Here is a 26,883-nt window from a genome sequence, read left to right as displayed (position 1 = left end):
CTAACTAACTAACTACTAACTAACTAACTAACTAACTAACTAACTAACTAACTAACTAACTAACTAACTAACTAACTAACTAACTAACTAACTAACTAACTAACTAACTAACTAACTAACTAACTAACTAACTAACTAACTAACTAACTAACTAACTAACTAACTAACTAACTAACTAATACTCTGGGGTTAAATTTTTAAAATTACTGTTTTATTCACATTTTTTCTTGAAGCTTTCAAAGACTCTAGGAACAAACAAATTTCCTAAAGCTTCGATGAATTGATTTATTATTTTTTTCGTCTGATATTAAGACTTATGTGTTGTTTCTAGATAACGAGCGAGTAGTTTGAGCACAAATTTTACTTGTATTTTGTTATTGTAACAAAAACAAAATACAAGTAAAATTTTAACTCAAACTACTCACACGTTATCTAGAAACAACACATTAAAGGCCAAGTCTCTTTGAGCCTTCTTGTTAGTTTCTATACGAAATTTATTTAATAAAAACTGTCAAGAATATCTTTAGTGGCATGAACATAAAATAACAAATTACAAAAAATAAAAAAAATAATACTACAATACAAAACCGATAGACAAACAATACATATTTTCCAAATTTCCTCTTCAACATTTGCTTTACAATTCATTTGCTTTAACTAACAAATACACACAGTTCATTGAGGAAAATTCTGAAGAAACAAAACGAAAAAAAACTACAAACAACGCCAAACTAAACTAAAGAGTGCTGTCATTCAAATCTGTCACAAGACAAATTTCTATTGAGAATTGCAGTGATTGGTTTCATAGAGCATTGTGTGCAGTTTAAACGTATTGTAGTCGTCGAACACAATACCAGTTGCTGCAGCAGCTTCTATTGTTGCATCCACATATGCCAGCTAGCAATGTAAAAGATCTGATATTCAAATGTCGCTGCTTCTATTACAAATAGCAGAGTTTTGTGAAAACTATATGTGTGTGTGCATTTATGTTCATGTGTATATAGTAACATGTGTTTTATATGATTTCAAAATAAGTACAAATAACTTCAATTGCTGCAATATGTAACAGCATCCAGTAGTTGTTGGCAAACAACAAAAAAAAGTTCAACTCAATTTCAATCTATCACTTGTCAATGTCAATACTTATGCATGCTCGTCGTCGTCGTCGTATTCGTTTATGTTGAAATTCATAGAGAGTTGCACTCAAAGCTATACATAGTTATTGTTATTTATCTTTGTTGCATTGTTTTATAAATTATATAAAATATGTTGCATATAAGTTTAAAGAAGAGTTAGTTGCATTCTGTTGCTTCGTTGTCAATATGTTTAGTATCATTGTATTTTATTACGATTACAATGTTCACACTCTTGTTAGCATATGTTAGTTGTATTCAAAATTTATGTAAATCGTTAAATTGTTTTATAAAATTTATGTATTATTTTGAAAGTTTTTTTTTTTCATGAATAATATGAATCTTAAATAATCGTCTAAAAAATTTTAATAAAATAAAGTAATATAATATTTCATTATTTTATTTACTGGACATTTGTTTAAGAATGTTCAGTGAATCGGATATTAATTTTTGAAATTGTAGCTGATTATATGAAATATTTCTTGCATAAAAATTTTAACTTATTACAGATTTTTAATGTCAGTTTTAGCTACGGACTCACAAGATTATATATATTCAGGGTCTTTATAAGATTCTAAAACGATCTAGTTCTGTCCGTCTGTCTGTGTGAAACACAATAAAACCTAAAGTGGTGTAGTTTGATTGGTAATGAAAACTGGTGATATCGATCCCTAGCTCCCATATAAGGTCCACTTCAGAATATGTCTTTGACGTTTAAAATAGTATAATGGTTTTAAAATAAATTTAACAAAATTTGAGCCACTTTCTAGAGTTCTAAGGAGTTCGGTTAATAATTGACTCAAGTTCCCATAAAAAAGCCGTCTTTCGAAAATCACTCTCTTCATATTAATATCAATATGCAAAAAAGCAGAAACGTAAAAAAAATGCTAAAAAATATTAATAATTAGGACATTAGAGGGAATTTCCGTTTTTATGTAGCTCGCGTTTTTTAACGGTTTAGAGCCGTCACAGAAACTAGAAACAGAGTGAAATGGCAGACACGGGCATTACTATGTTATCAGATTATTTTTAGACCGTTTGTTTCAAATTAATAACTGGCATACTTTGTTTAAAAAATTATAACAAATTTATTTTATAACATGTTTTTAGTATATTTTGGCCACTGAAGTTTAATAGATTATTACAACAATAACAATGAATTTAGTTAAATTGTTTGATTTAATATTTATTCTGAGCACTTTCCTCTACTCAATAATGCAAAAATAAAAAACCAGAGTTAACTTTTTTTTTTAATACAGCGACCGTAAATGGGTTAATAACTGTACATAGGGTCTAGGTAGACGTGCAGGTCATCTTCAATGATTACTGTAGTAATAGCAATGAAAGATCCCTTCTATACCCTTCACTTTCGTGAGAAGGGTATATATAAGTTTGTCATGCCGTTTATAATTTCCACAATATAATTTTCCGACCCTACAAAGTGTATATATTCTGGATCCTTATAGATAGCGGAGTCGATTAAGCCATGTCCGTCTGTCTGTTTATCTGTCTGTCCGTCTATTAAAATCAATTTTCTGAAGACCTTAGATATTTTCGGGATCCAAATCTTCAACAATTCTGTCAGACATGCATTCGAAAAGTTTCCTACTTAAAATCAGCAAAATCCGTCTATAAATAACGGAGATATGAGCAAAAATCCGAGGCAACATTGAAAATTTCATTACGTTTCAGTACGCTTGTATTAGGGCTATACGAAATAATGGACCGATTTTAATCATTTTCAATAGGTTTCGCCCTTGGCTTAAAAGAAGAGTATGTTCCAAATTTCATAAAATTATCTTGAACATGGACACACAGATGGACAGACGGACATAGCTAAATCGACTCAGAAAATGATTCTGAGCCGATAGGTACACTTTAAGGTGGGTGTAGGAACAATAATTTTTGGTGTTACAAACATCAGCATAAAACCCTCCCCACTATAGTGGTGTAGGGTATAAAGACAATATATTGCAGGTTTTGATAAAAAAGCCACAACAACATTGCTTGTTGGAAATGTGTTGGTTTCATTGATTTGCGTATTTTTTTCTTGGTGTTTTGTTTCGTTTGCCGTTGTTGTTTTTGTTTTGTTATTGCTAGAGTCGGGAAAAATGAAATAAATTGAAATTTTAGAAAATTAATCTTTTACACACACTGTTTGTCCTACCACTATAAACAACCATTAAGCAGCTCTCTGCACCTTAAAAATAAATCAGTTATCAATTAGTTTATACATAAATCAAATATATTAAAAACTCCTTGTTTAAAAGGATCAAGCAAAAATTTAAAATATAAAAAAACTTAAAAAGTAATTTCTAACAACAAAGGAAGCATCTATTTCAGTTAAATCCTTTTGTAAGATAAAAAAACTATTACGTATTTTAACGAAATTTACGCTTTCCTGTTAGTGAATATATTCCTTTTTTATTTCTTGTGATCCGAGGATAAGTTAAGAGAAAAGCAACGAAAAAATTTGATTGAACAAACAAATCCATATAAATGTGTGTTGGAAATAACTGAAATCAACTACTTTTAACAGCAGCTAAATATGCAATGTACACCCGAAATACATATTGATAAATACTGGTTTATATAAATAAAGTTGAGTTTTTAAATGAAATATACTAAACGTTTTTCCAAAACCAACTTGTACGCGCCCCAAACATAAAATGTGGAATCTTGAACATCGACAACTGTTTAAGGAAAATAGTAAGTGGTAACTATGTGCCACCTAAAAAAATAATAACAAGCAAAAACTAATATTTTGTTGTTTTACGTAGTGTTAAAGAAGTGTAAAAGTATCATGCAACTATTGCACAATGGGTATAGGAAGACGAATATAAGTTAGAGTGATATATCCTTTCAAATATTTGATCCTGGAATGACTCAACATGTTCAGAACATGTACATGTTTTTCAGAATTATGCTCATATCTCCGTTACTAAGACTTTTTGATATACAAGATCGAATTGGATATCTTTAATCCAAATGATTTTCACTACAAGTTAAACAACAGATTTGAAATGTTCTATAAAGATCAAAATTTTCCCTCCTCATTTCTGTTTTTCGGCAACCCATTGTTCACAACACACCAAAATCCTTACAAAAAACACGTCTTGTTTGCCTTCCTAGCTGCCAGTCAACCAGCAGCATATTTTCTTGGTTGGCAACCAAAAAGTGCTGTTTTATAAAATACCACGTAGTATCAATGTAATCACCGGATAAGCTAACAAGTTACTAGGATTTGCACATGATGGTTGCAGAAACAGAGAAAACAACTAACACACACAAAAAACAACAACAAATAATAATAACTGGCAAAAGAACTTCAAGACAAGTTGTTGCTGCTACAAACGAGAAAACACTACTTATCATCTCTAGCAAACTTACAATACCAACGAACCATTGCATATAAAACCAAACCAAGTTATTTTGAAAGTAAGTGAGTGAAGTTTAGTAACTACTTACCAAATAGTGAGTAAGTGAAGCGAGTGGAGTAAGTAAACACTTTAGTCTATAAGTAGAGTTAAAAGAAATAAGCAGTTTCTTTCCTTTACTCTAACACATCTAAGCATTTAAGTTGTAAGATTTGTAAAAAAAAAATTGCAAACGACTCCTTCTTGCTTTGAACATTTTCCTGCTGGCAAAGTATCATTTCTAAGGATAAGAAAACAAAAAGAAAGAAATCCTTTTGTAAATACTAGTAAAATCTAAAACTATTTATTTGTTGAGTGTCTTTTCTTTAAAGGTTTTTTTCGTTATTTTATTTGATTTTTTTTTCTACTTCCATTTGCATTAAATACATACATATACGATTGTGCAACAAAGCGTAGAAAAATAGTAAATGTTGCAAGAATTTGTCCTATCATTACCATATGCAAAAAAAGGAGAAAAACAAATTGGTTGAACTAATTTTACACTATCGTTGTTTGTCATCTCCATATTTGCAACATTTACAATGTACACGTATTCAAATATACAATGGTAAACATGAGCATAGGTGGTTGTGTAAATAAGATCAGAGTAGTTTTTGTGTTGGTGAGGTGGAATAAATCAATTTAAGAAATAAACGTATACTTTTATCTTATAATATTTTATTGGTAAAATAAATCAAAAAGTAATGGGAGATTATGTGTTTTATCCAGTGTTTTAGTTAAATTTGTTATATCGGTTTTGGAATTTAACATTGACATTAATTGAATTAAGTTATCAGTTCAGTATAAGTAATGTAAATTGTTAAAACTTAAAGTTAATGAGAAATATAATTGGCATCTATCGGGTTTGGCATTCTTTAACGATTAGGGTTAATTTCTGTTTTTTTAATAAATTGGAATTTTTGAAATTTTTATCTTTTGTAAATCGAAATTTGAATATTTTTTATAATATTTAAAAACGTCTGATTCATTTTCGAGATATCTATCATTTAGGCTCTTAAAGAAAAAGACCTAAGCTTTCTTTTGACCAAAAAAATATAGAAAATAAAAATAGTTCATTTTTGGAAGAAAGATAAAAATAAATTTTGCAAAAAATCTCCATTCTGAATCTGAATCCTTTTTAGCTTATCTTTTAAACTATACGGTTTTTACTGCATATTTAATGCGTTTTTCGCAGCATATTTTTGATTTCCCTGATAATAAGTAACATAGATGAAATAAAACACTTGTTGGGCTTTTGCCCAACTTGAACCTATTGTAATTTATAGAGTTCTTGACCGATATTTTTGAACAATTGTTTCTAAAATACTATCCAATAAAATTCTTCGGAAGACAGTGGTAAAAATTTAAACATAGAAAATTTTCTTTGTATAAGATAGAGAGTTTTGAATACTTATAGTCACTTAATATATAAATCGCAGAAAATTTTGAAAATTTTTTAATACGGCACTTCATAACCGACCAACTGCTTTATCACTCCTAAAATATATACTTTCTCTTTGTTAATTTTTATAAATACTTCCTGGTTAATTATACCCTTCACATTCGTAAGAAGGGTATATATAAGTTTGTCAATACGTTTGATATTTCTGTAATATAATTTTCCGACCCTATAAAGTATATATATTCTGGATCCTTATAGATAGCGGAGTCGATTTATCCACGGACACTGTCTGTCCGTGTGTTTCAGTTTTCAGTAGACCCCATATATCTGCGAGATCTTCAATAATTCTATCAGACATACGATCGTAAAGCACGCTATTTAAAATCAGAAAATTCGGGTTATTTGAGAATCTATAAAAGGGGACTTTTGGTACTTTTTTGTTGAACAAAAGGTACTTTTTGAATTTTCTATAATAATGTACCTAGAAACATGAAATTAAGCATGTTGAGCCCAGATTAAGTGAGAACACATAATAGGCGACTTTTTGGTACTATTTATTTCTACGAAAGTACTTTTTGAATTTTCTATAATATTGAACCTAGAAATATTAAATTAAGCTTGAAGAGCCCGGATTAAGTGAGAACCTATAAAAAGGGGATTTTTTGTACTTTTTCGTTGTACAAAAGGTACTTTTTGAATTTTCTTTAATATTGAAAATAAATCATGTAGAGCCCGGATTAAGTGAGAACAGATAGAAGGGGTACTTTTTCGTTGAACAGAAGGTACTTTTTGAATTTTCTATAATATTGAACGTAGAAACATAAAATAAGGCATGTAGAGACCGGATTTAGTGAGAACCTAGAAAAAGGGGCTTTCTGGTACTTTTCGTTCTTCCAAAGATACTTTTAGAATTTCTACCATATTGAACCTAGAAACATGAAATAAATCGACAAGTTAGTGAAAAACTGCAGGAAATGATCTATAGTACTATTTCGTTGTATGACTGTTACTTTTTGGCTTTTATGCACACAGGTAGCACCCTGATTGTTTGAAAATCTTTGAAATGAGACATTCTTTGTTTTACGACTGGTATTTTTTATTTTTTTTGTAATAAAATTCGTACTGACTGTTTTTTTTAACACATCATGGCGAAGAGTATATAAGATTCGGTACAGCTGAATATACAACTCTTACTTGTTTTTGTATTAAATTTCTACATAATTACTACATAATCCAAGAAGTTTTATTAATACTTTTCCTTTATTTGTTTCTTTTCAGGTAAGTGACGTTTATGGAAATCAGTTGCTCTTTTGATGATTTTGCTATCCTTTTGCATCTATCGCAAAATGTTATGGGATATGAAAATTTTAATAAACAAATAAGACATATACATCCACGGTACGTATGAGCATGAAATAAAGTTAAATATTACTCATACGTATATTATGTATAACTTTTTAAAGAGCTTTTCAAATATTAGGTATCTTTTAATAATATTAATTTTTCTAATAAACCTCTGACCTTTTGGCTAAATCAATTAACTTTTTTGTATAATAGTTAGGAAAAATATATTCTTCTCTTGGTTAATATCTAAGTCTCATCTTTTGTTTGTTAAATAATCTTATTAAATAGTTGATATTCTTTCGTGGTTAAATGGTTAAGATAAAATAGAATTAATGGTTGATATAATCACTATTTAGTCTTGCTACATAGTTGTGCTTTCGTATGATTCGATAAATATTCGTATGAGTATTAAATAAAATTAAATATTACTCATACGTACTCTTCCTAATACATTCATGTTAAGAACAAAATTTATTTTGTTTGTAGTAAGTTTGTAGAAAACATTGCGTATATTATTTAAAATTATGTTTATTAACTATTAAAAATTATTGCAATTTAATGAAACTAAACTGCAGCAAATTCTCAAGTAATAAACAAACTTTTCCTAATAGACAAAATCCATTTTTATAGAATCCTAAACAAGGAATTACATACCATTCAAATACCTCAAATACATACCGAGTTCAAATGAACAATACAATACAAAACAAACAACAACTAGAACAAATCACCTATATTTAACAATAGAAATAATAATGAGAGCTTAAGATTATTACCACCAAAATAGAAAACTGAAAAACTGCTAAAACTCAACACCAATAAAGATGATTCGTTTCGTTGGAAATGATGGAAAATGAAAGGAAAATAAAACAAAAGAACAACAGAACAAATAAGCGAATAAACCAAACAAACGAGAAGGAATAATGGGAAATATTGTGAAATAGCAATCTGTTGAAACATGAAACATTTGCCCAAGGAAGCCGTTGCCAACAATATAATGATGATGGTTAGAGAGGGGGATGAGGGTGTACGAATAGTATTTACTGCTGCTGTTGCAAAGTAATAATAGAGTTGCTGTTGTTAATGCACTTTCATCAGCAACAACATAAACATTTACAACATTAATAACAATAGCATTTCTGCATTATGTTTCTTAATGGTTCAGTATTCTTGTTTATGGTAGCGTATTGTTACTAAAAGAGCTGTTTATAAAGTAAATCTTTAAATTGAAGTGTATTTCAAAGAAAATAAAAGAAAACATTTAATAAAACATAAAACAAGTTGAACTTGAAAGTCCATGAAATTAAGATATTTTCTTTAGGTTTTTATTTATTTACTGTTTATATTTTCTCTTCAGAATATACATAAATCCTTAACTTAGTGTAATGTTTGAGTTTGATGAAAGACAAGGTTAATAAAGTTGTGTTGTGGAAATAATAGAAATACAGACATAAATATATGTATGCTGCATGAGGTAGAGAAATATTTTTATTATTACTTTGCAACAGCTGCCTTAACTTCTTGAGACTACCTTTGGATTCTCTTTAGAGTCCATCTTAAAAGTAGCAAAATAAAATAATGTTGCTATTATAAAACTTCTCATACAACCTTCGTATGTTGAAAGATTTTAAAACCTTTTCCTATTGTTATTTTCCTGTATAACTCTCGTAAACACAAAATTGTAATAAATATTTTAAACAATTTTTACTTGTCTAGGTATAGCAATAACATATACACCTAAATTTGCAAATTTACAATGACAATAATAGCAACAACCACAACAAAATAATAGGGGTGTTCAACACAAAATACTATGAAAATTGTTAAAAAATGCAAAATAATTGATATTTAAACTAAAGTGACATCTTAACAAAGATCTTAAGTTATCAACCGCTTTCTCCATTATGTTAATTTTGTCATATAAAAAGTCTTGCAAACATTGTATATTATTTTGTCTGGTTAGGCCTTATAAGTTTACAATCGCGAAATAGTTCAGTTTTTTGGAATTAGAACAATAAGTTGCAATTTGAACAGTATTGCGTTTTGCCAACAGTATATGCAATATTTTCTTGACAATCTTGTGAACTCTCCTAATATATGCTGCATAATATTTTGTAATATGCATCATGCTCTATGAACAAAAATTATTACTTACTCTTTATTACAAAGTTAGCAGAGTGTTTTGTATGTTTAATAACTAACTCATTCTCTCCCTCTCTTATTGTCTATCTACATATTTTCATTATTCTCCATATTTTATACGATGACAAACTCTATACCTCTATATCATATTTTGTGAATTAAAACAAAAAACAACAAAAGGAATAAGAGCTAAAACAACAACAATATAGTACAATAATTAACAGTGCATGAAGCGTAAAGAGTATTGTGAATGTTTCTGGTTCCACTGTATGAGTGAATGTGTGTGTGAGACTGTGAAAGTGCATTTATCTTTATGAATGTATTTGAGTTTTGTTGCAAATGTATATGTAATATTTTTGAACTAACACAGTGATAATAGAAAGACTGAACTTTGTCTAATTTGTCGTATAATTTGTGAAAATATAGGTATAAAATTTTTGAAAGAGTGATAGATCCTAAGGCTGATGTCAGAGTGGGCGCTAGAAGCAATGCGAAGCTTTGCGCTACAAACCTTTCCTTGTGTTTTCCTATGTGTCATGTCAATAATAAAGGATCTTTTATTTGATTATTTTGAATCTTATTTATTTATCCATCATCAATATTGAATAAATTATGAACCAAATTCTGAGGAATTTTAGAAAGTGATGAATTTTCTAAAACAAATCATCAAAGTATTTATGGCTTCCTAAAATATATTAATGGGCTAGGTGAAATCGTTGATATTTCCCTATTTCCCAAGCAAACCTTACCTATTTGTGTAAATTAATTCAGTTCCTACCTATAGGGTAATTTAACATAACTTTAACTACACTCATACACAAATACATTTGTATTTGAAGATATTGCACTAATGCATGTGTGGTTAAAGATGAAAACTATTTAAATATTTAGTTTCTTTATCCTTTGCAGTTTCATCCTACCCAGCAAACACGATAACAAAAGTTTAACTTCCTAATTATCAAATGAAAAACAATTGATTCTCAAAGGTTTTCACATGTTTAATTTTAAGAGTTTTTTAATACTCTTAGTAGTTTTAGGTGTTTGTGTTGTTTGCATTTTACTTTAAAAGATTCTATTTATTCTAGGAATATTTAAAGTATTTTATGAAATATATTATATTTAATTGTTTTGAATTTTTAAAGCCTTAACATTTTTACTGGTTTTTAACAGAGAGTAAAATTATATTTTTTAAATAGTAGCCCAACGTTTTTAGGTCCTTTAGTTGACTTTTTATGTGTTTATGTGTTTAAATTAAACATTATACATTACATTCCTATAATTTTCCTCCTAACACTATTAAAATCGGACCAATATTTAATAAGTTATACAACTACGAACATTTCATGCATTAGTTCGCTCACAGTACGTATGAGTGATATTCAATTTATTCAAAGATTTCTTGAAACTTATACGCCCTCATTTAAAGCGTCTTAATCAAATTAAAGGTTACTTTTTTTATGTTGTTGTATTTCAGTTGTAACACATTTTCATTTGTGTCCAGAAGATCTCTTTGTAACTACCTGTAAGAAGAGTTAAATAAGGAATAGAACAGAAACAGTTGAAGTATGGAAAAGTGCGAACGTAAGAGATATAGATGAGAATATATAATAACTAAGTGGTATTAAGTACTACTTCATTTACCAGTACGATTATGAAACTCGCACCCAATTAGACATATTTAAAAATTAAATCGTTTCTTTTAGATCAGTAAAGACTTCATTTCGTTTCTAGTTTCCAAGGCTAGACTATTAAAAAAAGATGAGTTACTGTTTAGTCTAAAAATATACAAAACTAGTTTTCAAATGCAGTGATATAAGAAATCGGATTTTATTTTAACACATAGAAAAGTTATATATAATTATATTAATTTTTTTTATTCGAGATGTTTAAATAAAACACTTTATAGCATAATCTACATTACAATGTTTTGATTATAAATATAATTTTCTAAACGCTTACATCTTGCTCTATAATTTTCCTCTTTACAATATTAAATCGTACCAATATTTAAAAAGTTATAAAACTATGAACATTTCATATATTCCACAGTACGTATGAGTACGTATGCGTAATAATTAAGTTATACAAAAAATTCCTTAATACTCATACGCCATCATTTAAGGCGTCTTAATCAAATTAAAGGTTACGATTTTAGGTTGTTGTAATACAATTGTAAAACATAACAAGTATGATACCCTACACCATCTATGAATATTAAATGTGATCTATATTTCATAATAAAGCATTTATCTTCTATTACCTTGTTCCGATACATTTAAGCAATTTATGGATGAAAAACTAATTTTCTGAAAGAGGCTTTATATGGGGGCTAGCGGCTCAATTTTTGTGTGCTGATTTTCATCGCGGTATTTGTGTTTATAAGTTAATTTTGAACATTCACGTAATTTTCTGAAGGGGACTTTGTATGGGAGCTAGGGTCAAATGCGGCCCGATCTCTATGAAATTTGGCAAGGTCATCAAGGCTTGTATAAAACTTAGTTGTGTCGCTTTTTATCAATATACAGGAATATTTAACATAATTATGAACTCAGAAGCCCTTTTCCGGGGGTTCTGTTACATGGGGGCCAGGTTAAATAATGGACTGATTTTAACCATTATCAATAGGCTTCGTCCCTAGGCCGAAAAAAGAGTGTGTGCCAAATTTCATCCAATTATCTTGAAATTTGAGACCTGTACCTTGCGCAGAAGGTTTACGTGGACAGTCAGCCAGACGGACGGACGGACATAGCTTAATCAACTCAGAAAACGATTCTATGCCGATTGGTTTACTTTAAGGTGGGTATAGGACGAATATTTTTGTATGTTACAAACATCAGCACAAACCCAATATACCCTCCCCACTAAAGAGGTGTAGGGTATAAAAACATTTTTTAAAAAGTTATATGTTATAATATACATAAATAATTATTTTTATATTCGAGATGTTCAAATAAACAACTTTAGAGCATAAACTACATTATAATATTTTAATTACAAGTATAATTTTCTAAACGCTTACATCCTGCCCTATAGTTTTCCTCTTTACACTATTAAAATCGACACAATACTTAAAAAGTACTTTTGTTGAAACAGTGTACGTATGAGTGATATTTAATTCATATCAAAAATTCCGTAATACTCATACGCAAAATACGGCGAAGACAGTGGAAATATAGAAAAGTGAAAATAACAATATGAGATACAGAAAGTATAACATAGTTCTAATATAGTGACCAACTGATATCAAAGTACCTAGCTGTGATCTATGGAAACCTATATATATATAAGCAGATTTGAATGCAAATATACTAGAGTGACCGTCGATTCCAAGCTTTAATATGGTATATTTTAGAAATATGTTTTCTAATGGCTGAGAGGGGAACACTACAGAATAAATCACCATGACTCCTATCTCGTTAAAAGACGTCTGGTACTCATGGACAAGTTTTGATGTGAAAGTTTTAATTTCATACCGATAGCTTGACTATAGGAATAAATTGTGAAATCCCAATACGATGACCATTAGTCCCTTATTCTCTGATATTTAAGATTAAAGGATACTGCAATGATTATTAAGGATAAACTATGTTTTAGTTCCAAATCATTTCGTTTTCTTGAACACAGTAGTAGGAAGATAATCAAAAGACTTCGTAGAGATAAGATACCGAAAGTTTCTAATTTTACCAAAATTACTTACCCGATGTTTGTTACTTTAATAAACAACTCTTTGGATTTTTTCATATTTTAATCATTTTTTTGTTTGTTTTATTTTTGTATTTTCTTTCCCATTTTTCAATAATATAATTTATAATATTTCTTATTTTTTTCTTTTATTACTTCAGTTTTTTATGTTTAGTTTATACAATACAAATAACTATTTACAATTCTTTATAAATCAATTGATTTTAATAATACTTTTTTTCTTTTCATTTAATTTTTTATAATATATATTTTTTTGCAAATAAAGAATAAGTTTTTGGTACAACTAATACAAATATATTTTTTTACATCTGCAGACAAAGAGATATTTAAATATATTGATGAGCTTAAGTCTTAAAAACAATTAAACGAACGAATTTTTGTTTATGTGACTTATCATATTTCTGCCTTAAGCTCTTCCTATATACAAAATTCTATTTGTTTGTAGATGTTTTACATTTAAATGTATGTGTCAATGTACATGATTATGTTTGTATATATAAATTATGTTTTATATGTATGCTGCACAATATGTATCAATATCATGTATTTTATTACATCCGCTAAATATTTATAAAACTATTATTAATAGTTTTTTTTCTCATATTTATTTATAAATTTAATACAATATTTATTTAATATAAATGTTTTATACGTCATTGTATAATTAATTATTTATTAGAATCCAGCAACATTTTATTTTTAAATTTTATTTATTTAATTCGTATGTTTATTTAAGTTTTTAATTAATTCATTAATTATATGATTTGACTTTTTGTTTGTTTTACACATTTTTCTATTTATTTAAATTTTCTTTATTATTATTATTTACCGTATTAATAATTTTATTATTGTAATTGTAAGTATTATTTATGCCATTTAGTTTAATTAATTTACTATATTATAATAATTAATTTTATTACAATTACATTTCATTTAGATGCTTTTACGGGCCAAAAATTGGGGGAGGAGTTGTAGGGCCAATAATTTTCTGATTTGTTTTTAACAATTTAATATTTTATGCACTTGTTTGCTTTTTTGCCTTAGTTATTTATTAATTAATTTAGACATTTAATACTTTATTTTAATTATATTTTTCGCCTCAGTTTAATTTATTTAAATTAGTACTAAATATTTATATTTTTTCCACGAAATATGTACGCATGTTATTGTTGGTTGTTCATTAATTTATTAATTTATTTTTTTGTGTTTGTAAATTTTTAATTTGTTTGTTGGTTTTGTTAAGTCAATTGTTAATGATTTATAATTTTGATTTATTTAAATGTTGTTTAGTTAGTAGAAGGTATGTATATAATTGTTATTGAAACCATTTTTCCACAATAGAATTTTTTTGTAGTTTTACTTTGAAATAGTGAAATGTAGAATGAATATTAGAACATGTTTTTTTTACTTGTATATTACGCCTTCACCTAATTACCATACCGAACTAGAATACGAACATTACTAGACAAAAAGGCTGGGCTTAGGACAGAAATAGAACAAAACTAGAACCAGAACTAGAACCAGAACTAGAATTGAACTAGCACAGAACTAGAACAGAACTTACCGAACTAGACAGAACTAGAACAGAACTAGAACAGGAACTAGAACAGAACTAGAACAGAACTAGAACAGAAACTACAACAGAACTACAACAGAACTGAAACAGAACTAGCAACAGCAACTAAGGAACAGAACTAGGAACTAGAACAGAACTAGAACAGAACTAGAACAGGACTAGAACAGACTAGAACAGAACTAGAACAGAACTAGAACAGAACTAGAACAGAACTAGAACAGAACTAGAACAGAACTAGAACAGAACTAGAACAGAACTAGAACAGAACTAGAACAGAACTAGAACAGAACTAGAACAGAACTAGAACAGAACTAGAACAGAACTAGAACAGAACTAGAACAGAACTAGAAACAGAACTAGAACAGAACTAGAACAGAACTAGAACAGAACTAGAACAGAACTAGAACACAACTAGAACAAACTAGAACAGAACTAGAACAGAACAAACTAGAACAGAACTAGAACAGAACTAGAACAGACTAGAACAGAACTAGAACAGAACTAGAACAGAACTAGAACAGAACTAGAACAGAACTAGAACAGAACTAGAACAGAACTAGAACAGAACTAGAACAGAACTAGAACAGAACTAGAACAGAACTAGAACAGAACTAGAACAGAACTAGAACAGAACTAGAACAGAACTAGAACAGAACTAGAACAGAACTAGAACAGAACCTAGAACAGAACTAGAACAGAACTAGAACAGAACTAGAACAGAACTAGAACACAACTAGAACAAAACTAGAAAGAACTAGAACAGAACTAGAACAGAATAGAACTAGAACAGAACTAGAACAGAACTAGAACAGAACTAGAACAGAACTAGAACAGAACTAGAACGAACTAGAACAGAACTAGAACAGAACTAGAACAGAACTAGAACAGAACTAGAACAGAACTAGAACAGAACTAGAACAGAACTAGAACAGAACGTAGAACCAGAACTAGAACAGAACTAGAACAGAACTAGAACAGAACTAGAACAGAACTAGAACAGAAACTAGAACAGAACTAGAACAGAACTAGAACAGAACTAGAACAGAACTAGAACAGAACTAGAACAGAAATAGAACAGAACTAGAACAGAACTAGAACAGAACTAGAACAGAACTAGAACAGAACTAGAACAGAACTAGAACAGAACTAGAACAGAACTAGAACAGAACTAGAACTAGAACAGAACTAGACGAACTAGAACAGAACTAGAACAGAACTAGAACAGAACTAGAACAGACTAGAAACAGAACTAGAACAGGAACTAGAACAGAACTAGCACAGAACTAGAACAGAACTAGAACAGAACTAGAACCGAACTAGAACCAGAACTCGAACAGAACTAGAACAGAACTAGAACAGAACTAGAACAGAACTAGAACAGAACTAGAAACAGCACTAGAACAGAACTAGAACAGAACTTAGAACAAGAACTAGGAACAGAACTAGAACAGAACTAGAACAGAACTAGAACAGAAACTAGAACAGAACTCAGACCAGAACTAGAACAGAAACTAGACTAGAACAGAACTAGAACAGAACTAGAACATAACTAGAACATAACTAGAACAGAAACTAGAACAGAACTAGAACAGAACTAGAACAGAACTAGAAACAGAACTAGAACAGAACTAGACACAGAACTAGAACAGAACTAGAACAGAACTAGAACAGAACTAGAACAGAACTAGAACAGAACTTAGAACAGAACTAGACGAACAGAACAGAACTAGAACAGAACTAGAACAGAACTAGAACAGAACTAGAACAGAACTAGAACAGAACTAGAACAGAACTAGAAGAACTAGAACAGAACAGAACTTGAACAGAACTAGAACAGAACTAGAACAAAACTACAAAAGAACTAGAACAGAATTGAACTACAAAATTTTCAATAATTTGAGTGAATGTTACCTTTCTACTGTGGTTAGTATCTTTTGCATCTGTTAGAAAATATATCTAAATTGTGATATGTGTTTACGGAAATGTTTAAAACAAAATGATATGTTTACAAATTCGACTGATACTTGAATGTATTTTCTTTTAAAAACAAAAATAAAATTGAAACTAAGTATCATATGTATAAAAGAAGATTAGATTTTTATTTTTTATAAAAAAATTTATTTTTTTTTTATAATTACTTGTATTATTTATTTTGGCACATATTTTATTTAACAAATTATTTGTTTTTATATTTTTAGTAATAAGTTATTTTACTAATTTTTACATTTTTTATTTATTTTTGTCGCATTTTTTGTTTGAGTAGAGAAGCTTTGAGCAATAATAATTTTAATACTTTTTATTGTAGAATTTCTTTTCAATTCTATAAATTGTTTATTTTTTTCTGAATTTTTTTTATCGATAAATGCATTTTATGTCTGTCTATACTATTGAATAATATTTTTGTATTTTAATAATTTTTTCAAAATTATTTATTTGTTTGAGCTTTGATTATTTTATTATTATTTTTCCCTTTTTATTTTGCATTTATTGTAGTAGTTCTTAGATATAGAAATATTCAAATAATCTGTATTTTTCTATTTAACAAATCTTATTTCTTGTTTTCTATTTAATTTTTGATATTTTTATATTTAGTTTCCCATACAATTTTGCTGTTTTTGTGGCAGTTGTCTACTTGTGCAAATTATTTACAATTGAATTTTGTTGAGAATTTAACAAAAATATTTTCGTAATGTCTTTAGGATTGGAGAATGGTTGGGGATTTTTGTTTCTTTAAAAATAAAATGTTTTGATGATTATTTTATGTCAATGAAAAATATTTATTTACAAATTGATAGTTTCATTTAAATTTGTTTAAATTACGGCTATTTGTTTTTTTATGTATAGAGTAAAAGCTGTTGATTCATTGAATTATAAGTCATGTTTCTTATATTGAAACAAAACATAAATTTAGTTTTTAATCTAATGGAAAATTTACAGAGAAAAGCTTATTTGAAACAAAAAAGGCATGATTTTGAAATTGTTAAAAATAAAAATAATAATGCTCACAAATTTAAGTAGAATTGAACTAGAACTGAAACTAGAACTGAACTAGAACTGAACTAGAACTGAACTAGAACTGAACTGAAACTGAAACTAATGAACTAGAATGAACTAGAACTGAACTAGAAACTGAACTAGAACTGAACTAGAAACTGAACTAGAAAACTAGAACTGAACTAGAACTGAACTAGAACTGAACTAGAACTGAACTAGAACTGAACTAGAACTGAACTAGAACTGAACTAGAACTGAACTAGAACTGAACTAGAACTGAACTAGAACTGAACTAGAACTGAACTAGAACTGAACTAGAACTGAACTAGAACTGAACTAGAACTGAACTAGAACTGAACTAGAACTGAACTAGAATGAACTAGAACTGAACTAGAACTGAACTAGAACTGAACTAGAACTGAACTAGAACTGAACTAGAACTGAACTAGAACTGAACTAGAACTGAACTAGAACTGAACTAGAACTGAACTAGAACTGAACTAGAACTGAACTAGAACTGAACTAGAACTGAACTAGAACTGAACTAGAACTGAACTAGAACTGAACTAGAACTGAACTAGAACTGAACTAGACTGAACTAGAACTGAATAGAACTGAACTAGAACTGAACTAGAACTGAACTAGAACTGAACTAGAACTGAACTAGAACTGAACTAGAACTGAACTAGAACTGAACTAGAACTGAACTAGAACTGAACTAGAACTGAACTAGAAACTGAACTAGAACTGAACTAGAACTGAACTAGAACTGAACTAGACTGAACTAGAACTGAACTAGAACTGAACTAGAACTGAACTAGAACTGAACTAGAACTGAACTGAACTAGAACTGAACTAGAACTGAACTAGGAACTGAACTAGAACTGAACTAGGACGGAACTAGACTCGAACTAGAACTTGAACTAGAACTGAACTAGAAACTGAACTAGAACTGAACTAGAACTGAACTAGAACTGAAACTAGAACTGAACTAGAACTGAAACTAGAACTGAACTAGAACTGAACTAGAACTGAACTAGAACTGAACTAGACTGAACTAGAACTGAACTAGAACTGAACTAGAACTGAACTAGAACTGAACTAGAACTGAACTAGAACTGAACTAGAATGAACTAGAACTGAACTAGAACTGAACTAGAACTGAACTAGAACTGAACTGAGGACTAGAACTGAAACTAGAACTGAACTAGAACTGAACTAGAAATGAACTAGAACTGAACTAGAACTGAACTAGAACTGAACTAGAACTAGAACTAGGAACTGAACTAGAACTGAACTAGAACTGAACTAGAACTGAACTAGAACTGAACTAGAACTGAACTAGAACTGAACTAGAACTGAACTAGACTGAACTAGAACTGAACTAGAACTGAACTAGAACTGAACTAGAACTTGAACTAGAACTGAACTAGAACTGAACTAGAACTGAACTAGAACTGAACTAGAACTGAACTAGAACTGAACTAGAACTGAACATAGAACTGAACTAGAAACTGAACTAGAACTGAACTAGAACTGAAACTAGAACTGAACTAGAACTGAACTAGAACTGAACTAGAAACTGAACTAGAACTGAACTAGAAACTGAACTAGAACTGAACTAGAAACTGAACTAGAACTGAACTAGAACTGAACTAGAACTGAACTAGAACTGAACTAGAACTGAACTAGAACTGAACTAGAACTGAACTAGAACTGAACTAGAACTGAACTAGAACTGAACTAGAACTGAACTAGAACTGAACTAGAACTGAAACTAGAACTGAACTAGAACTGAACTAGAACTGAACTAGAACTGAACTAGAACTGAACTAGAACTGAACTAGAACTGACCTAGAACTGAACTAGAACTGAACTAGAACTGAACTAGAACTGAACTAGAACTACTAGAACTGAACTAGAACTGAACTAGAACTGAACTAGAACTGAACTAGAACTGAACTAGAACTGAACTAGAACTGAACTAGAACTGAACTAGAACTGAACTAGAACTGAACTAGAACTGAACTAGAACTGAACTAGAACTGAACTAGAACTGACCTAGAACTGAAACAGAACTGAACTAGAACTGAACTAGAACTGAACTAGAACTGAACTAGAATGAACTAGAAACTGAACTAGAACTGAACTAGAACTGAACTAGAACTGAACTAGAACTGAACCTAGAACTGAACTAGAACTGAACTAGAACTGAACTAGAACTGAACTAGAACGAACTAGAATGAACTAGAACTGAACTAGAACTGAACTAGAACTGAACTAGAACTGACTAGAACTGAACTAGAACTGAACTAGAACTGAAACTAGAACGGAACTAGAACTGAACTAGAACTGAACTAGAACTGAACTAGACTGACTAGAACTGAACTAGAACTGAACTAGAACTGAACTAGAACTGAACTAGAACTGAACTAGAACTGAACTAGAACTGAACTAGAACTGAACTAGAACTGAACTAGAACTGAACTAGAACTGAACTAGAACTGAACTAGAACTGAAACTAGAACTGAACTAGAACTGAACTAGAATGAACTAGAACTGAACTAGAACCTGATACTAGAACTGAACTGAATAGAACTGAACTAGAACTGAACTAGAGAAAACTGAACTAGAACTGAAACTAGAACTGAACTAGAACTGAACTAGAACTGAACTAGAACTGAACTAGAACTGAACTAGAAAACTGAACTAGAACTGAACTAGAACTGAGAAGAACTGAACTAGAACTGAACTAGAACTGAAACTAGAACTGAACTAGAACTGAACTAGAACTGAACTGAAACTAGAACTGAACTAGAACTGAACTAGAACTGAACTAGAACTGAACTACAAACGAACTACAAACTGAACTAGACTGAAATAGAACAAGGGCTTAATATATACCGAATATTCTCCGAATTTTTTTAACAATTCCATGTCACTCAAACTATAGAGAGAAAAATTAGATAATTTTCATAACGTTACACTACTGCAATTCATTTACCACTAATAACTTAAATAATTAATTATTATAGAGCTTAATTTTACTAATTTGAATACATATTTTTTCATTAAACGAGGTAACCATTCATCATAATTAATTATAAACAATTAAGTACGAATAAGAATTGAAATTAAAGTTTCTTAGAGAAATATTTTCATAATTTTCATTCAGTATTCGTAGTGTTATTTATTACTTTATTTAAATATTTTTTTTTGTAAATTAAATATAAATTGTTACTGTATTTTTGTTTTATTTTGCGGTTTTCATCTAAATCCTTTTTTAACTATAATATTTATAACATTAAGTTTTTGTTTTATTTTTTCATTAATTTTGTATATAAATTTATAGTCAACTATTTTCATATATATTAATTCTTTTATTATTTATGTTTATGGGTCTGTTTAGGTTTTTGTCCACTTCAATATTATTTGTTTAATTAATTTATCATGTTCCTAATTTTATTTATTGTTTATTTTTAGTATTATTATTGTTGGTTGGTTGGTTGTCTGTGTCTTGTTTTTCACTTATTATGATTAATTACATTTTAATTGAGCTATAATCCGTTTATGTCAAATTTTAATAGTTTTAATAGCCGTATATCATCAACGTGATTATGGTGTTGATGATTATTGTAATTGTTGTTGTCGTTGAGTGTTCGTGTCGAGGCCAATAATAATATTGACATTAATAGTAATGTAATTAATATTGTAATAGATGGTGGTTTTATCGTTCTATTCCCTGTATTACTATTATTATAGAGATTGGCATCCGAGCCACGTTCTTTATATAAGCGACCATTTTGATTGCGAGCACTATCTTCGTGACGATTTTCTTTGAGTACGATTTCGTTTTTCTGCAAGTAATGAAAATAAAGAAGGGAGGGGTGTTTTTGTGTTAAAATATGGTTGAAGATGAAAACGTTATTGTTTTAAAATATTATTGTTATTACGACCTTTAGCAGTAAAATGTTGATTTACCAATAAAAACATATTTGGTTTACTTCCCTAAAGCAAATACTTTAATCTGCCATCTATTACAAAATAAATATATATTATTACAACTTACCGTTACTTCATTCATGTCTTCTTCTCTTAAAATTTTCTTGCCCGGTCGTTCCATTTCTAAAAGTAAAGCAAATATTAAAATTAATTAAATTTAATTTTAATTTTAAATAAGATTATCCTATAATCTTAACTTATTTCATATGTATGAATGTTCAAAACTCACCATATAAACGTATTGTACCCTCCGTATCCCCAATACTATTTTTCGATATACATTTATAACCACCAAAATCGCTTGTCTGCAAACGTTTGATATGTAAAACCATTTCGACAGCATACATATTGATTTCTTTTTCCGTTAAAACGTAACGATCTCCCGCGATAATCATTTCACCTGAAACATAAGAAATTTATAGAAGTAAATTGTAAATTAGATGGTAGAATTTTAGAAAGCAGCACTATATAAGGACTCAGGTAAAGTCTGGTCTATGAGGAATAGATAGATAGATAGATAGATAGATAGATAGATAGATAGATAGATAGATAGATAGATAGATAGATAGATAGATAGATAAGATAGATAGATAGATAGATAGATAGATAGATAGATAGATAGATAGATAGATAGATAGATAGATAGATAGATAGATAGATAGATAGATAGATAGATAGATAGATAGATAGATAGATAGATAGATAGATAGATAGATAGATAGATAGATAGATAGATAGATAGATAGATAGATAGATAGATAGATAGATAGATAGATAGATAGATAGATAGATAGATAGATAGATAGATAGATAGATAGATAGATAGATAGATAGATAGATAGATAGATAGATAGATAGATAGATAGATAGATAGATAGATAGATAGATAGATAGATAGATAGATAGATAGATAGATAGATAGATAGATAGATAGATAGATAGATAGATAGATAGATAGATAGATAGATAGATAGATAGATAGATTTTGTATTCTTTTCAACTCTAAAGAAATCTTAGACCATTTCCTTTACGAGCTTTATAGTGACATTGTGCGATGCAAGGGGATTATGTCAAAAACAAATAATATTTTAAGTCAAAAACATTGCTTCTTCAGTTCAAATATTTTTTTATAGATATCATACTCACATCCCACTAAATATCCACAAAGCTCTTAAAAGAAAATAGTCTAAGCTTTCATTTGAGCAAAACAAAAAGGGAACAAGAACTCCCATTTTAAAAAAATTGGGGAAAAATTTAGTGCCAAATATTGCAAAAACTTATTCTTAGTTAAAAAATATTTTGTTGATAGTTATCCCACTCGCATCCCATCAAAGTAAATTGTATAAACTTTCTTTTAAGCAAAAAAAAAAAAAAAAAAATTGGGTTTTTTGAAAATTTTTTTTTAATTGTAAAAAAATTAAAATTTTTTGTCCTTTGGACAATTTTTGCTGGAACCAATAGGTGAAAAGTTACACGCATTTGAATAAAGCACTGTATAACCAAAATGTCCAAATTTGACCACCTCTTAATCCGGTAGTTCTGGACCGATAGCGCTGTGTCTGGCCTACTATCCAATAGTACTAACATTGGTGCAAATTTCGTCAAAATCGATTTTTTGAATTGGGTCACTTGATATGAAATTGCCTATATGTATTCAGCAAAGAAACTTTATAATCAATTCCGAGAGGAATTTGTTGGTAATTGGTATACAAACCAAATTTCATTGAGTTATTTTCAGAATTGCAGGCTGCAGTTTAATTACAAGGATTACAAGAATAAAAGGACATGCAGGCGGATATGATTAAATAATTTATTTAATGTTTTAGAGCAGAATTACTTGGAAAGCTTTTTATCTATGATTTTATTTATTATTGTTTAGAAATTCATAAATTTGTTGTCCCTTTTGATTGTTTATTCCATATTTTGGTTTGATGACTTAACAAGTTATTACATTAAGTACTTTAGATTAAAAATCATATTTCCCCTGAAATCATTTACTTTTGTCACATAACACAATCAATATGCAGTTACTCTACCAAAAACTTAAATGTCACGTTTATAATAAATGTCATATAAACACAAATTTGTCGTCACCTTGAGAGAAAAATATGTAGGGGACAATGATGTAACGATAAAGATGATGTAGCTGATAAAACAATTTTGTAAAAATATTACTACAAAAAATATTTTGTTTAGAAAGACAACAAAGAAACAAAAAAATGTGGAAAGTATGAAGCAGAAAAAAATTAAAAACATTTAAAACCACTAAGCACGAAGTTAATAAAGACAAATTGTATTGAAAATGAAAAATTGTTTTCGTTTACACTCACTAAGTGAAAAATTGACAAAATGGAGAAGAAAAAACAAATTCCAAAGTAGAATTCCCAAACAAATGAATGATGGCAATTTCAAACACCCTTGTGACTGAAACAAAAGAAAAACCTCAATAGAAGAACTTACCATTTTCCCTTTGCCAATAATTGATGGCTTTTGGTGATGCTTCCACATTGCAAATTAAAGTGACATCTGTCAGGACGGGAGCACCCACCAATTGATTTGGAACTTGTACCAAAGGATGAACTAGAAAGAGATAAACAAACAAATAAAGGAAAAAATCCATTATTAAATAAATTTGTGTGGTATTTTGTTTATTTTCCAATAAATTTATTTTTCTTTTCATTTCTGCAGCTTGTAAGAATTTAATGAATTTCATTTTGTCTCGCTCTCTTGGCTGCTGTAGAAATATGTACAAATTTGTTTAATTTTTTAACCCTTTTTGTATAAAAATATTTTTTTTGTCTAGCAACATATTGATTTATTTAGTTTTTTTTTAGCTTATGTGTTTTTTTTTAGCAAAAACCACAGCTGTTGGTCGGAAAATCTTGACTATAGAGATAAAGCTCAAAAAAAAACTCTAAAACCAACCATTTGTAAAACAAACATAAAAAATGGTTGGAAAACAAATCCCTTCTCTCAATACTGATACGATTTTAATTGAAAATGAATTAGTTTGTAGATTGTTGCTGTATTTTTGTATGTCCAGCACAGCCAGTCAGCCTTTACTGTTGCTTCCTTTAAAAAATCTGTACTTGATTTTTTCTTTTGCTTCTTGGTTAAGACAAAAAGATAGACATTGCTATACAGGATACGTTTATTAAGCTTAGATGTCTGTTCTTTTTTTAGATTTAAAATTTGACTGAAGTTCTGTAAACATCCTTTAAAGTCTACTACCAAAATTAGTACTTGTTTAAGCCCACAAATTAAAGATTTAAGGATTAAGAGAAGGTAATTTTAAACATTTATTTTAAATCTGTCTACACTGACCGTCCGAATGACAGACATAATTTCAGACATTCCTAATTAGAAAAAATAATGTAAATACTTTAATTATTTTTGTTTTACCATTTCTAAGAATTATTTTCTACTAATAGTTTTATTATTTTATTCATAATAAAACTTTAGTATATTTTGTTTTTTATAAATAAAGTTTAAATTTTTTCACTTTCCTCTTTATATATTTTTTTTGCAACAAATGACCACGTCTTCTGGTTGTGCAACATATTGGCAATTGTTTGGTAGTTTCCCATTTTTTTGTTTCTTTTTTGTTATAAAAAACCATTTATTATTCTTGTTTGTTAGATAGATTGTTGTTGTTGCATTGTTATTATTTGGTAAACCAAGCTAAATGTTGACTTTTTCTATAACGGTATAGTTTACTTTATTCCGAAGATGTACATATACTAAACTACATACATATATCATATGTGTATACCAAACACAAACACATATTGAAAGAAGTAAAATTATAACGAAACTTCGAACTGAACTAGAACAGAACTAGAACTGAACTAGAACTGAACTAGAACTGAACTAGAACTGAACTAGAACTGAACTAGAACTGAACTAGAACTGAACTAGAACTGAACTAGAACTGAACTAGAACTGAACTAGAACTGAACTAGAACTGAACTAGAACTGAACTAGAACTGAACTAGAACTGAACTAGAACTGAACTAGAACTGAACTAGAACTGAACTAGAACTGAACTAGAACTGAACTAGAACTGAACTAGAACTGAACTAGAACTGAACTAGAACTGAACTAGAACTGAACTAGAACTGAACTAGAACTGAACTAGAACTGAACTAGAACTGAACTAGAACTGAACTAGAACTGAACTAGAACGGAACTAGAACTGAACTAGAACTGAACTAGAACTGAACTAGAACTGAACTAGAACTGAACTAGAAACTGAACTAGAATTCTGAACTAGAACTGAACTAGAACTGAACTAGAAACTGAACTAGAACTGAACTAGAACTGAACTAGAACTGAACTAAACTGAACTAGAACTGAACTAGAACTGAACTAGAACTGAACTAAGAACTAGAACTAGAACTGAACTAGAACTGAACTAGAACTGAACTAGAACTGAACTAGAACTGAACTAGAACTGAACTAGAACTGAACTAGAACTGAACTAGAACTGAACTAGAACTGAACTAGAACTGAACTAGAACTGAACTAGAACTGAACTAGAACTGAACTAGAACTGAACTAGAACTGAACTAGAACTGAACTAGAACTGAAACTAGAACTGAACTAGAACTGAACTAGAACTGAACTAGAACTGAACTAGAACTGAACTAGAACTGAACTAGAACTGAACTAGAACTGAACTAGAACTGAACTAGAACTGAACTAGAACTGAACTAGAACTGAACTAGAACTGAACTAGAACTGAACTAGAACTGAACTAGAACTGAACTAGAACTGAACTAGAACTGAACTAGAACTGAACTAGAACTGAACTAGAACTGAACTAGAACTGAACTAGAACTGAACTAGAACTGAACTAGAACTGAACTAGAACTGAACTAGAACTGAACTAGAACTGAACTAGAACTGAACTAGAACTGAACTAGAACTGAACTAGAACTGAACTAGAACTGAACTAGAACTGAACTAGAACTGAACTAGAACTGAACTAGAACTGAACTAGAACTGAACTAGAACTGAACTAGAACTGAACTAGAACTGAACTAGAACTGAACTGAACTGAACTGAACTAGAACTGAACTAGAACTGAACTAGAACTGAACTAGAACTGAACTAGAACTGAACTAGAACTGAACTAGAACTGAACTAGAACTGAACTAGAACTGAACTAGA

At 29.3% G+C, this 26,883-nt stretch overlaps 1 protein-coding gene across 1 annotated transcript; it reads right to left on the bottom strand.

Moving 5' to 3' along the window:
• Nucleotides 1-21,112: 21,112 nt before the first annotated feature.
• Nucleotides 21,113-24,295, bottom strand: LOC119614618 (contactin-3-like; the record flags this gene model as incomplete). The annotated part of the gene is made up of 4 exons (XM_037970733.1): nucleotides 21,113-21,566; nucleotides 21,779-21,834; nucleotides 21,941-22,111; nucleotides 24,172-24,295. Coding segments are annotated over 4 exons (651 nt in total), but the record flags the coding sequence as incomplete, so codon positions are not given.
• Between the last annotated feature and the right edge of the window lie 2,588 nt (nucleotides 24,296-26,883).

This window comes from Lucilia sericata, unplaced genomic scaffold, assembly GCF_015586225.1.
Source record: "Lucilia sericata isolate MDLA Ls3-8-SP2 unplaced genomic scaffold, ASM1558622v1 Contig003147F_arrow, whole genome shotgun sequence".
NCBI classification, from domain to species: Eukaryota; Metazoa; Arthropoda; class Insecta; order Diptera; family Calliphoridae; genus Lucilia; species Lucilia sericata.
Note: the sequence above shows the minus strand (reverse complement) of the source record. Positions and strands in the feature narration are given on the sequence as shown.